At 48.6% G+C, this 12,500-nt stretch overlaps 1 protein-coding gene across 2 annotated transcripts; it reads right to left on the bottom strand.

The window, feature by feature from the left end:
* Window positions 1–6,853: 6,853 nt before the first annotated feature.
* Window positions 6,854–12,214, bottom strand: MYC (MYC proto-oncogene, bHLH transcription factor). 2 transcript variants are annotated; one of them, XM_043483835.1, is made up of 3 exons: window positions 11,639–12,214; window positions 9,153–9,915; window positions 6,854–7,889 (listed from the first exon to the last, which is right to left on the bottom strand). In XM_043483835.1, the coding sequence occupies exons 2-3, from the start codon at window positions 9,904–9,906 to the stop codon at window positions 7,327–7,329; spliced, it is 1,317 nt and encodes a 438-aa protein (XP_043339770.1). In that variant the 5' UTR covers window positions 9,907–9,915; window positions 11,639–12,214; the 3' UTR covers window positions 6,854–7,326. The 2 variants fall into 2 exon arrangements, with proteins under 2 accessions (XP_043339770.1, XP_043339771.1); XM_043483836.1 differs by lacking the exon at window positions 11,639–12,214 and adding an exon at window positions 10,131–10,939.
* Window positions 12,215–12,500: the final 286 nt, after the last annotated feature.

The raw sequence follows: 12,500 nt of genomic DNA, 5'->3' as shown, positions 1-12,500 counted from the left end.
TGAGCGCAGAGCATTGGATTGAATGGGGCAAAAAGGGTGGGCAAATCCAGGGTGTAGAAACTGAAAGTATATGATGAATAGGTTCATTCATTCATTCATTCATCGATACACTCATTCATTCAATCAGCACAATCTTATATGCTAGATACTATGTCTGCCCTATGAGGTACAGTGATGGAAAAAGTCATAGTATGTGTCCCCAAGGAGTTTAGAGTCTAGCAAGGGAAAAAGAGAAGTAAACAGGTTATTTATATATGGATGAACATGTTCTGTGAGCCTAGAAGGAGAGACTTGGCCTGGTCTTTGACATCGTGACTGGGAAGAGTCACTGTGAAGGGGTGACTATGTTCAAGAAGGCATGCTCTTCTCACCTAGTCCACCTAATCTTTATCTTCCCCCTTAGAGTTCCAGGCAACAAGTTATTGGCACCAGGCAGAAAAAGATAGAAGCTGCCCTCGAGATACTTACATTTAGATACATTACCCCTTTTCACCTGTATCTTTACTTCTCCCCTTCTCAACTTCATTCCCATCAGTCTACAAACTAATAATCTCTTTATCTTTAATAAGGAAGTTTGGTGGCTCAGACGGTAAAGTATCTGCCTCAAATGCAGGAGACCCAGGTTCGATCCCCGGGTTGGGAAGATTCCCTGGAGAAGGAAATGGCAACCCACTCCAGTACCCTTGCCTGGAAAATCCCACGGATGGAGGAGCCTGGTAGGCTACAGTTCATGGGGTCGCAAAGAGCCAGACACGACTGAGCAACTTCACTTATCTTTAATAAGATAAAATTGAGATCCAATCAAGCAAATCACTTCACTTCAGTCCTCAGTCTTGTCAGACTCTAGGACCCCATGAACCACAGCACGCCAGGCCTCCCTGTCCATCACCAACTCCCAGAGTCCACCCAAACCCACGTCCATCGAGTCGGTGATGCCATTCAACAATCTCATCCTCTGTCGTCCCCTTCTCCTCCTGTCTTCAATCTTTTCCAGTGTCAGGGTCTTTTCAAATAAGTGAGTCAGCTCTTCGCATCAGGTGGCCAAAGTATTGGAGTTTCAGCTTCAACATCAGTCCTTCCAATGAACACCCAGGACAGATCTCCTTTAGGATGGAAAATCAACCAAATGCAAATCTTGGTCTTCTTTTGATAAATCCATCTCTTTCCTTATCTTCAGAGCTAGCTTCTTGAAAAAGTTGTTGTACTTTGTACTTTGCTTTCTACTCACTGTTAAAGCCCACACCACCGGGAAAATGGCACTGCATTCAGCCATTCACCAAGGAATTGTTGAGTCATTGTTCAATGTCAGACATTTATGTTGTCACTGATGAAGATTCACTGCTGAACAGGACTGATGTGATTCCATTCCTCAAGACAAGACAAGTGATTCTACAAAGAGTGGAGAGTGTTTGGGCAGACAATCTTGGTCTCCTAGGGAACCTCGTCTCATGGCCTTAGAGTATTAGGAGGTGAGCCATGAAATATGAATAAGAGTGTGCCGGGCTTGTGAGTGTTGTGTTGATGGACAGATGGAATGTGGGTCAAAAGTTTTTAAGCAGAGGGGACAAAATATCTGAAAAAGCTCATAGGATATTGGAAAACCAGAGTGATGAGATCTTTGAGTCAGTGGAAGCCATTGTGTGGAGGACCTTCGACTTCATATGTGAAAGGCAAGGGAGGGGCGTAATTACATTTGTGATTTAGAGAGATCTTGGGAGTGGCAGTGATGGAGAAAACAGTGAGTGATTCTCAACTTTTTCAAGGCCTGCAGCAGCTTATTAAAACCCAAGCTTGGGAGCCATTTCCTGAAATTCTAATTCAGGGGACAATGTGTCTGAATTTGTCACAAATTCACAGTCTGTGTTAGTATTGATGGTCCAGGAATCACACTTTGGGAACTCTTGGAGAAGGTATAACGGGAGGGCAGGATGCTGGAAAGATTGGAAGGCAGGGGGAGAAGGGGACGACAGAGGATGAGATGGTTGGGTGGGCATCACTGACTTGATGGACATGAGTTTGAGCAAGCTCTGGGTATTGGTGATGGACAGGGAAGCCTGGTGTGCTGCAGTCCATGGGGTTGCAAAGAGTCGGACTCAACTGAATGAACTGAACTGAACTGAGGATGCCAGAAGAAAGATTAGGCTGCTGTTTTAAGTGATAGTCTGAATGAAAGGAATGAAGAAGAGGAAGGATCTTGGGTGGATGAGGCTGCTGTCCCACTGGGGAGGAGGTATGGTCAAGAAGATGCCTCCATTTTGCTAAATCCCATGGAACCATTCTCCACACACCCTGCTTCCCCTCTTGCTGTCTTTGATACTTCCGATAGAAGGGCCTCCTCATGGAGCCTTCTCCCTCCTAAGTAATAATAGTGTCTTCTTCTTTGTTCCCTTTCCAGTATTTCCTGGGTTCTTTCCTAGATTCCATTTACCCTAGGGAGGGTGGGGGTGGTCTTCAGCAGCTCCCAGAGCTTGAACCCCTTCCTACCACATAGCACACTTTGAAATTGTTTGTGAAATAACTCAGGGTCTAATTGTCTTCAGTTCCTTTGTTCTCCACTAGTCCATAGGTGACTCAGGGCTAGGACCTTATCTATGTCATTTATCTCAGCATCTCTTCACACCCCCAGCACACTATGGGCACCTAGTAGGTGCTCAGTAAATATTTATGGGCAAACAACAATCTGTCTTGCTCTGACCATTTTGCCAGCTCTGTGAATGCAGGCAAATTACTTAATCTCTAGAAGTTTTCAATCTCTTTATATGTAAATTAGGGATTAGCAATTGAATTTATCTTCTACCCATTGCTTGGAGGGTGGTGAACTAAGAAAACTGTGTATAAAATTCACAGTGAAGACTCATTATTGTTGTAGTGGGTTTGTTTTTATTGTTGGCTGCTTGTGTGATTTGGGGAGAACTTGTCTGAACTTCAGTGTCATCGAATTAAAAAATTACTCTCTAGGTGGGCTGCTGGGAGGGCCCGTGAGATGGAAGGAGATAGGAGGTGTGTAAAGAAGGTTAATCCTCTCTCCTTGAGTTCTCCCATTCCCTAGTCCGGAGAGACCCCTGACTGCACTGGCCTGTTTTATCCCTTGATGGGCTGATGGGGTGACAAAGGAAGAAAGTGTTGGGGATTGCCGTTGAGCTGCTCCCAGGCATTGTGTAAAAACAAAGCACATTCCTTTAGCCTCAGAACGTCTACACACCATTAACGCTTCCCCTCCACTGTGTCTTCCTAAAGAGCTTAGTGTGGACTAATATTGAAAGAAATAAGATTTAAAACAAAATGAGAAATCAACTCAGAGTCATTTTGAGTCACTTCAAATCAGTTTGGCAAAATGAGCATTCTTGGGTATTTCTTCTACATTTGGAATTAATCTCTAGAGTAATGAAAATAAAAATAAATAAATAGAGTTAGTCTAGTTTCACCTTGGAGGGATCTAGAGTAGAGAAAAATTATTGCTACAGCTTTTGTGGTGGGTGGTAGAGTCTTTTTAGTTTTGTTTTTTTTTTTTCAAAACGGGTCCCTGTTCTCATTCTATAGCTGTGTCTACCTCCTTCTTTGAAACAGGCATGTAATAAATGTTCATTGGAAGGACTGATGCTGAATCTGAAGCTCCAATACTTTCGCCACCTGACTTGAAGAGATGATTCATTGAAAAAGACCCTGATGCTGGGAAAGATTGAAGGCAGGAGGAGAAGAAGAAGGGGGCAACAGAGAATGAGATGGTTGGATGGCATCACCGACTCAATGGACATAAGTTTGAGCAAGCTCCAGGAGATAGTAAAGGACAGGGGAGCCTGGTGTGCTGCAGTCTGTGGGGTCACAAAGAGTTGGACATGACTGAGCAACTGAAGGGCAACAACAAGCAGTTTATAATCTTAAAAGGGAATCCTTTTGTGAAGCTACAAATGCATTTATAGTGTCGGGGGACACCGTTCAGCCACTTCTAACCTAAAGTTTATGCATTGTTGGGAAGAAATGTTTCAGAGGCCCTCAGTGTGTACACTAACAAATTCTCATGGGGTATTGCAACCAAGCCACACCAAAAAAAAAAAAAAAAGAAAAAAAAAAACAAAAACCCCAAAACAAAAACCCTAAGATGATTATTTTGTTCTCCTTCGCAAAGACCAGCAGAGAACTCTACTTACACATCCTGGCTGTGAGTACCCAGTTATGAGGCTGAGATTGTGAAAACTTTGTGCATTTAAAATTCTGATTGATTGTTTTTATAATGTGGATCTCTATCCAAATGGCAGCATAAAATAACACTTTCTTCTTCTTTATACGTTCCATCCCTAAGCAAAACCACTCCAGGAATCCCCTGGGGAAGGCATTAATTCCTGGACAGCATCCTGGGTTAAAGGTATAGTTAATATTAACTTATTCCTTCTTGTATATTCCTGACAGAATCATAAGCTCCATCCCTCCTTTTCCAGTTCTTGATCATTGTTACCTACAAAATAAGATTACATAACAGCATAAATGCTGGGGATGCTCTGGATTGGCTAGGAGGACCAATCTCTGTGAGTGAGGGTCAGGGTCAGCCTGATTTTCTGGAAAGAAGTTGGCATCTATTCTGTTTTCAGAATGTTCCCTGGCTTCACAAGCCTAAGGAGGGGGCGGGGGCTGATATGTATTTGGAATTGTTCCCTTTCTTCTCCACAGCCAAGGTCTGCATCCCAAAAGTTGTTTCCTGCTCATTTGGAACAGGGAGTTCTTTTTCTAGTGAGAAACACTCTCTCCTATTCCACAGGCTTGTCCAGACTTAGTGATTCAAACTATCACCTTCCGTGTTCCCCAGTGACTCACTCCAGGGTTTACTACAGCCACAGAGGGGCAGAGAGTGAATCCTGTAAGTTTGCCTCTGCTTCTCTAACACTTTGAACTACTCCACCTCTGTGGATGGAATCTTTCTTTGAATTTAGGATGTAGGGTGTGACAGCTTGAAGCTATTAGGGTAGGACTTAGGATCCAGAATAAAGCCTCAAGAAAAAAGACATTAAGGACTCGAATAAATTATTTTAGAGGCCAAAGCCAAAGACAGCAATTATTTATCAATTTATGGGTCATGGTAGATTTAAATTCCCAAGTAAGTACAGGGATCTAAAGATCTACTCTGAGGCTGAGACAATGAGACAATTATAACAGTGATAGTAACTTCCATTCACCTATGTCATCAATGTTCTAGTTTCTGGTTTGGACTGTGGGGTTTTCAAAGGTTCGTAATTAATAACGTGTGTGTATGTTAGTCACTAATTGGGGCTCGCCAGGATCCTCTGGAATTCCTGTCTGTGGAATTCTCCAGGCAAGAATACTGGAGTGGGTTGCCATTCCCTCCTCCAGGGGATCTTCCCAACTCGGGGATCGAACCCGGGTCTCTCTCATTGCAGATTCTTTACCGTCTGAGCCACCAGGGAAGCCCAAAATCTACATTCAAAAATGCTTTTCATGTTCTAGTGATGAGCATATATCATGCATGTCCCTGTGTGAAAGGGGTTGGAAGGAAGGGGAGTTTGTCATTTCCAAAATAATAATGACTCACATATGAAGAGCAAGTATGTTTTATGATCTGGACTGTAGCATTTCTATACTGGTTGCTTCGCAGGAGCAACTGGTGAGTCTCATTTAACAAATGACTAAGGTAGGAGTGAATGGATGGCATCACTGGCTCAATAAACATGAGTTTGAGCAAACTCCAGGAGATGGTGAAGGACAGGGAAGCCTGGCCTGCTGCAGTTTATGGAGTCGCAAAGAGTCAGACACGACTTAGTGACTGAACAACAGGTGTGAATGAGCCGTGAGTTTCTCTTTGTGAAAGGAAAAACTAAGCAAGGAACAACAGAATACAAACAAATACAAAATAAAAGGAGAAAAGAAGAACTGAGGTTCCATCAGGCCTAAGTGCTGAAACCTCAGGTCCTTGAGACTGGCTAGTTTAATGCTACTGGCTTGTTTGACAGGTGGTCGAGCACAGGTTAAGCCTACGTTGGAATCCTGGTTCTGTTCTTCATTATCAGTGCACCTTGGCACATGGATGAGTTTCCCTATCATGGAGAAATCAACAGTACCTCCTTCATACGGCTGGCTGGGGAGTTACTCAAAGGAAAATGCTCAGAAAAATGCCTGAAACCTAAATACGGTTATTCCTTGGGTCAGTCCATCAGGCCCCAACCCCAAAGTATCTTTGATCTCAGGACTGCCGACACAGAAAGAGCTCAAGCATGACAGCCAAGTGTTGAGTGCTTTTCAACAAGCATGGGACTTGGATTCAGCCTTTTACTATGTAGCTGCGGAGAAGTTCTATAAGCACTCTGAGCTTCTACATTCCCTGGTTTGTAAAATAGGGTCAATAACTTGCCTCCCAGAGTGCCTGCTACTGCAGATTAGCAGCAAAAGTCAGTTCCTACTCTTTTGCCATTGACTCTTTCAAGGGGCAGAACCCCTGGGTTCCAATGGAGCTGGGGAATGGCACAGAACCTCCAAGCTGAGTTTTTCCTTCATCTTCCGAATCCCCAGTCCTCACCCTCCTTTGTATTCATAACTGTTATCTTTAACTTCTAGCATCCCTTTTACCTACCTCTAACCCTCTCACTAGCCTACTGCCCTTTCATTCTTTGAAGTATCAACTCTGGCCCTTATCAGAGATCTCCAGGAAGCATCTTATAACCCTGAGAACTTAAAGACCTTAAGTCCCCAGACCCATTAGAACAAAGACAAGCCCTCACCCTTTCTTAAATGACTTCTTTTCCCATCCTTGTAAGCTCATTCCCTTAAGGGCCAAATACTGTTAGTTTGCAATCGATGAAAAGAGAATCAGGGGGGAAAAAAAAAGAAAACAAAACACAACTTAAGATTTGGCTCAATTATATATTTGAAGGTATTTTATTTTTTCTAAAAACAATAGAAAAAAATCAACTTTAAAAAGGAAAATGTACTTAAATAAAAAAATTTACCTATATAGTAGGTATAACCTTCTATAAATTTTATTAAAGTTATTTACATTTCATGGCTATATTTACAAAGGAAAATCAGGTGAAATTCAGGAGTTTTTAAAAACAATTCTTAAATACAAATCTGTTAAAGGAAAAAAAAAAATGGTAAGCATAAAAAAAAAAGTTCTTTTATGCCCAAAGTTCCATTTGAGGCAGTTTATAGCATGACTAAATCTTTCAGTCTTAAAGATCCAGCCAAGGTTGTGAGGTTGTTCATGCACATGAAAGATGTTCCTATGTAAGGAGTTGACAGAGGAACCTTTTTCCTCACTTTCCCTTAGTAACAAATGAGAATTTCCTGAGGGAGTCCAGTTCCTCCCTCCAATAGGTCAATTTAGGCGCAAGAGTTCCGTATCTGTTCAAGTTTGAGTTTCAACTGTTCTCGCCTCTTCCGCAACACGTCTTTCTCTGAAGTGAGCTTTTGCTCCTCTGCTTGGACTGACAGGATGTACGCTGTGGCTTTTTTAAGGATAACTACCTTGGGGGCTTTTTCATTGTTCTCCAACTCTGGGATCTGGTCACGAAGAGCAAAAAAGCTGCGTTTCAGCTCGTTTCTCCTCTGGCGCTCCAAGACGTTATGTGTCCGCCTCTTGTCATTCTCCTCCGTGTCCGAAGACCTTGGGCTGGCACATTTGCGGTTGTTGCTGATCTGTTTCAGGACCCTGCCACTGTCCAACTTAGCCCTCTTGGCGGCGGGATAGTCCTTCCTAGTGGAGGGGGGCGCTGCGTAATTGTGCTGATGGGTAGACACATGGCATCTCTTTAGGACCAAAGGGCTGTGAGGAGGCTTGCTGTGGCTGCCTGCAGAGGGTGACCCCGATTCTGACCTTTTGGCAGGGGGCTGCCTCTTTTCCACAGAAACAACATCAATTTCTTCCTCATCCTCTTGTTCTTCCTCTTTAAGAAAGAAAAAAAAAAATCACCCAGTTAACATCAGTTTTCTTAAAGCAATCAATGACCAGATGAAATTAATACTATGCCAACACAAGGGATTATTAGATAAGAGAGGACCCAGAGGAGTTCCCTGCCAGTCCAGTGGTTAAGACTCCATGCTTCCATCACAGGGGGCAAGTTTTGATCCCTGGTTGGGGAACTAAGAATCCCCCATGCCATTGAGTGAGGCTAAAAAAAAAAAAAAAAAAAAAAAAAGGACCCTGGCACAAAGTTATTCCCAGACAGGTAGCCAATCATCTCTGCTTTTCTTCTCATGAAGACAGAATCTCAGGGAGGAAAATGACAGCTGGGTTTATGGCACAGACAAGAAAATTACAATTTACCAGGATACAGCATTGATGCCAATTCTTACCTAAGACTTAATGAGGCCCTGGACACACCCAGACAACGCACATTCCCAAGCACCTCCTATTTGGAAGGGACTTTATCTTTACCGAGAACCCTTCAGGTGTTGCAAATGATAGCTGCAAATCTTTGGTATAACTTTAGCAACTCCCTATCTTACTGGAAGTGCAAAAAGAAAAAAAAAAAAAAAGCCTTGTAGCTTTGCCAAAAGTCCTAGAAGGTGGGGGAAGGAAAAAACGAAGTCTAATTTTGGAAGAGACTGGCTCTTAAGTGTTCAAAAGAGGTGCAAAGATCCCAACTCAGTCCGTACACTTTTAAGGCACTTTCACTAGCTCCCGGCGCTCAGGTGGGAGGCTGCCCCTTCTCTGTACACTGCCCCTCTTCATTTTTGTTGATCTGTAGTCCATTAAATCCCAACAACTCAGAAGGGAGGAGGGAGGTAATTCATTCACTCTTGGAGAGATCAATCCTCTCTTAACTCCACAACGACGACCCGCCCCGCCCCCTTCCAGGGCAATTAAAATGCTTAAGAGGGGTAAGAGGGAGCGGATTGGGTTGCTAGATAAGCTAGAAGATTTAAAAACCCAAAAGAAATTCCTAAGGGGGGGGGGAGGGAAAGGAGAGGACTGGCCACTAGGGCGATCTTAGGGGAAGGAGTGGGAAGAACAGTAAAGCTCAGTGTTTCAGGGATGGTGAAGCTCCCAGACCCTTCCAGACCTGCCATTTCTTTTCCAAATATAAGGGGAAAAAAGGCAGGGGGGAAGAGGGGGCAACTGAAATGTGGCCCCTTGAGTTGGCAGCCAATGAGAATAGGAAAGACACAGCCGACCCCTCTGACGTGCCTGGAGGGTCCCAGCTTACCAGAGTCGCTGCTGGTCGTGGGTGGGGTCTCCTCGTGGAGCGCCAGGGGCTCGGGACTGGCCCGCGGGGAGGACTCGGCAGAGGAGAGCAGAGAGTCAGAGGACGGGGAGAAGGCGGTGGAGTCCGGGGAGGCGCAGGGCTTGGGCGAGCTGCTGTCGTTGAGCGGGTAGGGGAAGACCACCGAAGGGTCGATGCATTCGGAAGCTGCGGCGCTCAGGTCCTGCAGGTACAAGCTGGAGGTGGAGCAGCCGCCGTGCCCGCGGGCGGGGCTCGGGCTGCCGCCGTCTTTGCGCGCAGCCTGGTAAGAGGCCAGCTTCTCCGAGACGAGCTTGGCGGCGGCCGAGAAGCCGCTCCACATACAGTCCTGGATGATGATGTTTTTGATGAGGGTCTCGTCGGGGTCGCAGATGAAGCTCTGGTTCACCATGTCGCCTCCCAGCAGCTCGGTCACCATCTCCAACTGGTCCGCGGAGGAGAAGCTGCCGCCGCCGCCGTCGTCGTCTCCCCTGGGCGAGAAGGGGGCGACCGCGACGTACGAGGGCGAGCAGAGCCCCGAGCGGCGGCTCGGGGACAGGGGCGGGGTGGGCAGCAGCTCGAATTTCTTCCAGATATCCTCGCTGGGCGCCGGCGGCTGCAGTTCGCTCTGCTGCTGCTGGTGGTAGAAGTTCTCCTCCTCGTCGCAGTAGAAATAAGGCTGCACCGAATCGTAGTCGAGGTCATAGTTTCTGTTGGCGAAGCTGACGTTGTGGGGCATCGCTGCAGCCTGCCGGAGGGGGCACACAAAGACGGGGCAAGTCTTGAGTTAGAGGGGTCTTGGATGGTGCCGAAACCCCACGCAGCGCGCACCGCGCGCCACAATTCAGAACCACTCCCCTTCCAGCGCGATCCCCAAATGGGGCTGATGGGGGGTGGGGAACGGACAAAAAAGGCACCCTTTTAGCCCACTCTGAGTGACCCTCTACTATCTCAGACACACACTTGGCGAACCAGCTCCGCAGCGCCGCGGGGCTTTTCTGCTCCCCCCCGGGGAGCCTGGAGCGCGAAGCCCGGGAGTCGGCCCCGCAACCGCCGAGCAATCGAAATCAGCTTTGGCCTCAGTCACAGGCCGGGGGAGGCGGCGGCGGCGGTGGGAAATAGGATCTGCCAAACCCCAAGGCGCAAAGTTTTGCGCCACCTGAAGGAGGCGGCGAGAGGCGCCGCGGCGGGAGCGGTTGCGCTCGGCCCCCTCCCGCTCCCGGGCCCCTAGCGCCGCGCCCGTTCCCACTCGCGCGCCCTCGTCTCGCTGCTTCCCCTGCCGGCGCCGCCGCCCCTCCCAGCCTCCCTTCTCCGCCTCCCGCATCCCTGCCCCCAGCGCGCCCCCCTTCCTTCCTTTGCGGGCTTTCCTTCTCTCTCCGGCTGGGGTGGCGAGCTCAGCTTCGAGCCTTAGCCCTTCTCCAACCACCTCCCACCCCACCCTCATAAATAAAAGGAGAGTGTTAAATAATAACAGGGACGTCTCCCTTCAACACTCACTACGGCGACGCAACTGCGCCAGAGACCCTGCTACGATTCCGCGCCGGGAGCCGGGCGTCTTCCCCCTCACCGGCCGAGGGTAGCAGCTGTTCTCGAAAAGCCCGGAGTCTCGCTCCTGGCTTTCCTTCGCATCTCAGGGGGCGCAGGGACACCCGCGCGGGGACCCCGGAGGCGGCCGGGGAGCCAAGGCTGGGTGCAGAGATTTTGCCCTCATTTCCCCCCCTCCCCGAGTCAATAATTTTAGGAGACTCGGACACATCTTTGCCCCAGCTTCCCTTGCCCCGTCCCCGCGCCTTCCCAACACCGAGTCCTAACCTCTCTGTAGACCAAAATCTTTAATTTTATTATCCTTAAAAAAAAAAAAAAAAAAAAAAAAAAAAGCCAAAGGCCAACTTCTAAAAGGAGCCGGGAGCGTCGGAGACGCCGAGGGGATCGGCGGGCGGGACGCGCCGCAGTGTCTGTCTCCGGCTGTCAGAAATGCAGTAAGCCGAAATTTAAATGCCCTTTTCCAGACAGGGAAAAGTCAGCGGCTGCGGAGCTCTCTTCGCTCACACACGCAATGTATAATTCTTACTCCAAGGAGCTCAGGATGTAAAGGGTTTTCTGCCAACCGCGAAGCATACCCTTCTCCCCGACAAAAGGCAAAAAAGCAATTAATGCAATAAAGCATGAATGTCCACCCGGCCGGGGTCAGCGTCCATCTAAGGCGGGCAAAAACCTCTAAAGGCCACTTTCAGAAAACGCAGCCCCGGTTTCCCTCTGCCTTCCTCTCTCTTCCCATCTTGACAAGTCACTGTACCCCGACCCAGTTCTGGTTCCTCTCCACCCCACCCCGACCAGCCACAACTACTCAGAGAAAAGTGTCAATAGCGCAGGAATGGGAGAAAAGACGCTCGATTCGGGCGTTCTGCTCATCGCGGCGTCAAGGCGGTAGCAAAAATAAATGGAAAAGGCCAATAGGTCCGGGTGCTCACCCGTATTTCCACTATCCGAAGGAAATCTAGCGTCCAAAAAGCGGCGAGGAGCGCCTTTCAGAGGCGCGGGTCGTGGGCAGCGGCGGGGGAAAGTGTCTCCCCAAAAAGGCAGAAGAGCCTCTCTGCGTCCGGGGAGTCTTGGTGTCGCTCGGGTGTTGTAAGTTCCAGTGGGCAAAGTTTCGCGGATGCCGCGCGGTGGCGGACCGCTAGCAGGGGTCCGCGGGGAGGGTGGGGTGGGGGCCGGCCGGGCTGGAGGCGCAGAAGCCCCCCTTTGAATCCGGATCTCCCTTCCCCGGGCGCCCGGAGCGCGACTCCGCTCGCTAGGCTGGCTCGGCTCTTCCACCCTGGAGGGCCCGCCCGCACGCTCCCTCTGCCTCTCGCTGGAATTACTACAGCGAGTCAGATAAAGCCCAGAAAAAACCGGCTTTTATACCGAGAAGGTAGGCCCCTCCCCCTCTGTTCTTTTTCCCGCCAAGCCTCAGAGTAGCCCTGCCCTTCCAGGCAGTGGTGGAGCCCGGCGGCGGCCGCGGCGAGCCAGCCGCTTCGGTAGCCGCGAGATGCGCAGCCCGGGGGTCCTCCGCAGCGGAGACCCTCGCCTATAAAGGGCTGGTGGGCGGGGACTCACCGGAGAGGATCTTTTTTTCTGTCTCCCCCGCCCTCTGCTTTGGGAACCCGGGAGGGGCGCTGGTGGGGAGGGAGGACCGGAGGGGAGGAGATTCAGCTCTTTGAGCCTGGCACTCCAGTGCGCCGAGCTCTCGGATGTAAACACGGTCAGAGCGCCGCATGAATTAACTGCGCGCGCCTACCATTTTCTTCTGCTCCCGCTCAAACCGTCTCTCTGTGCTGCCTGGTTCCTCTGGAG

Source organism: Cervus canadensis, chromosome 12 (genome assembly GCF_019320065.1).
Source record: "Cervus canadensis isolate Bull #8, Minnesota chromosome 12, ASM1932006v1, whole genome shotgun sequence".
Taxonomy (NCBI): domain Eukaryota; kingdom Metazoa; phylum Chordata; class Mammalia; order Artiodactyla; family Cervidae; genus Cervus; species Cervus canadensis.
This window is presented reverse-complemented; position numbering and strand designations above follow the sequence as displayed.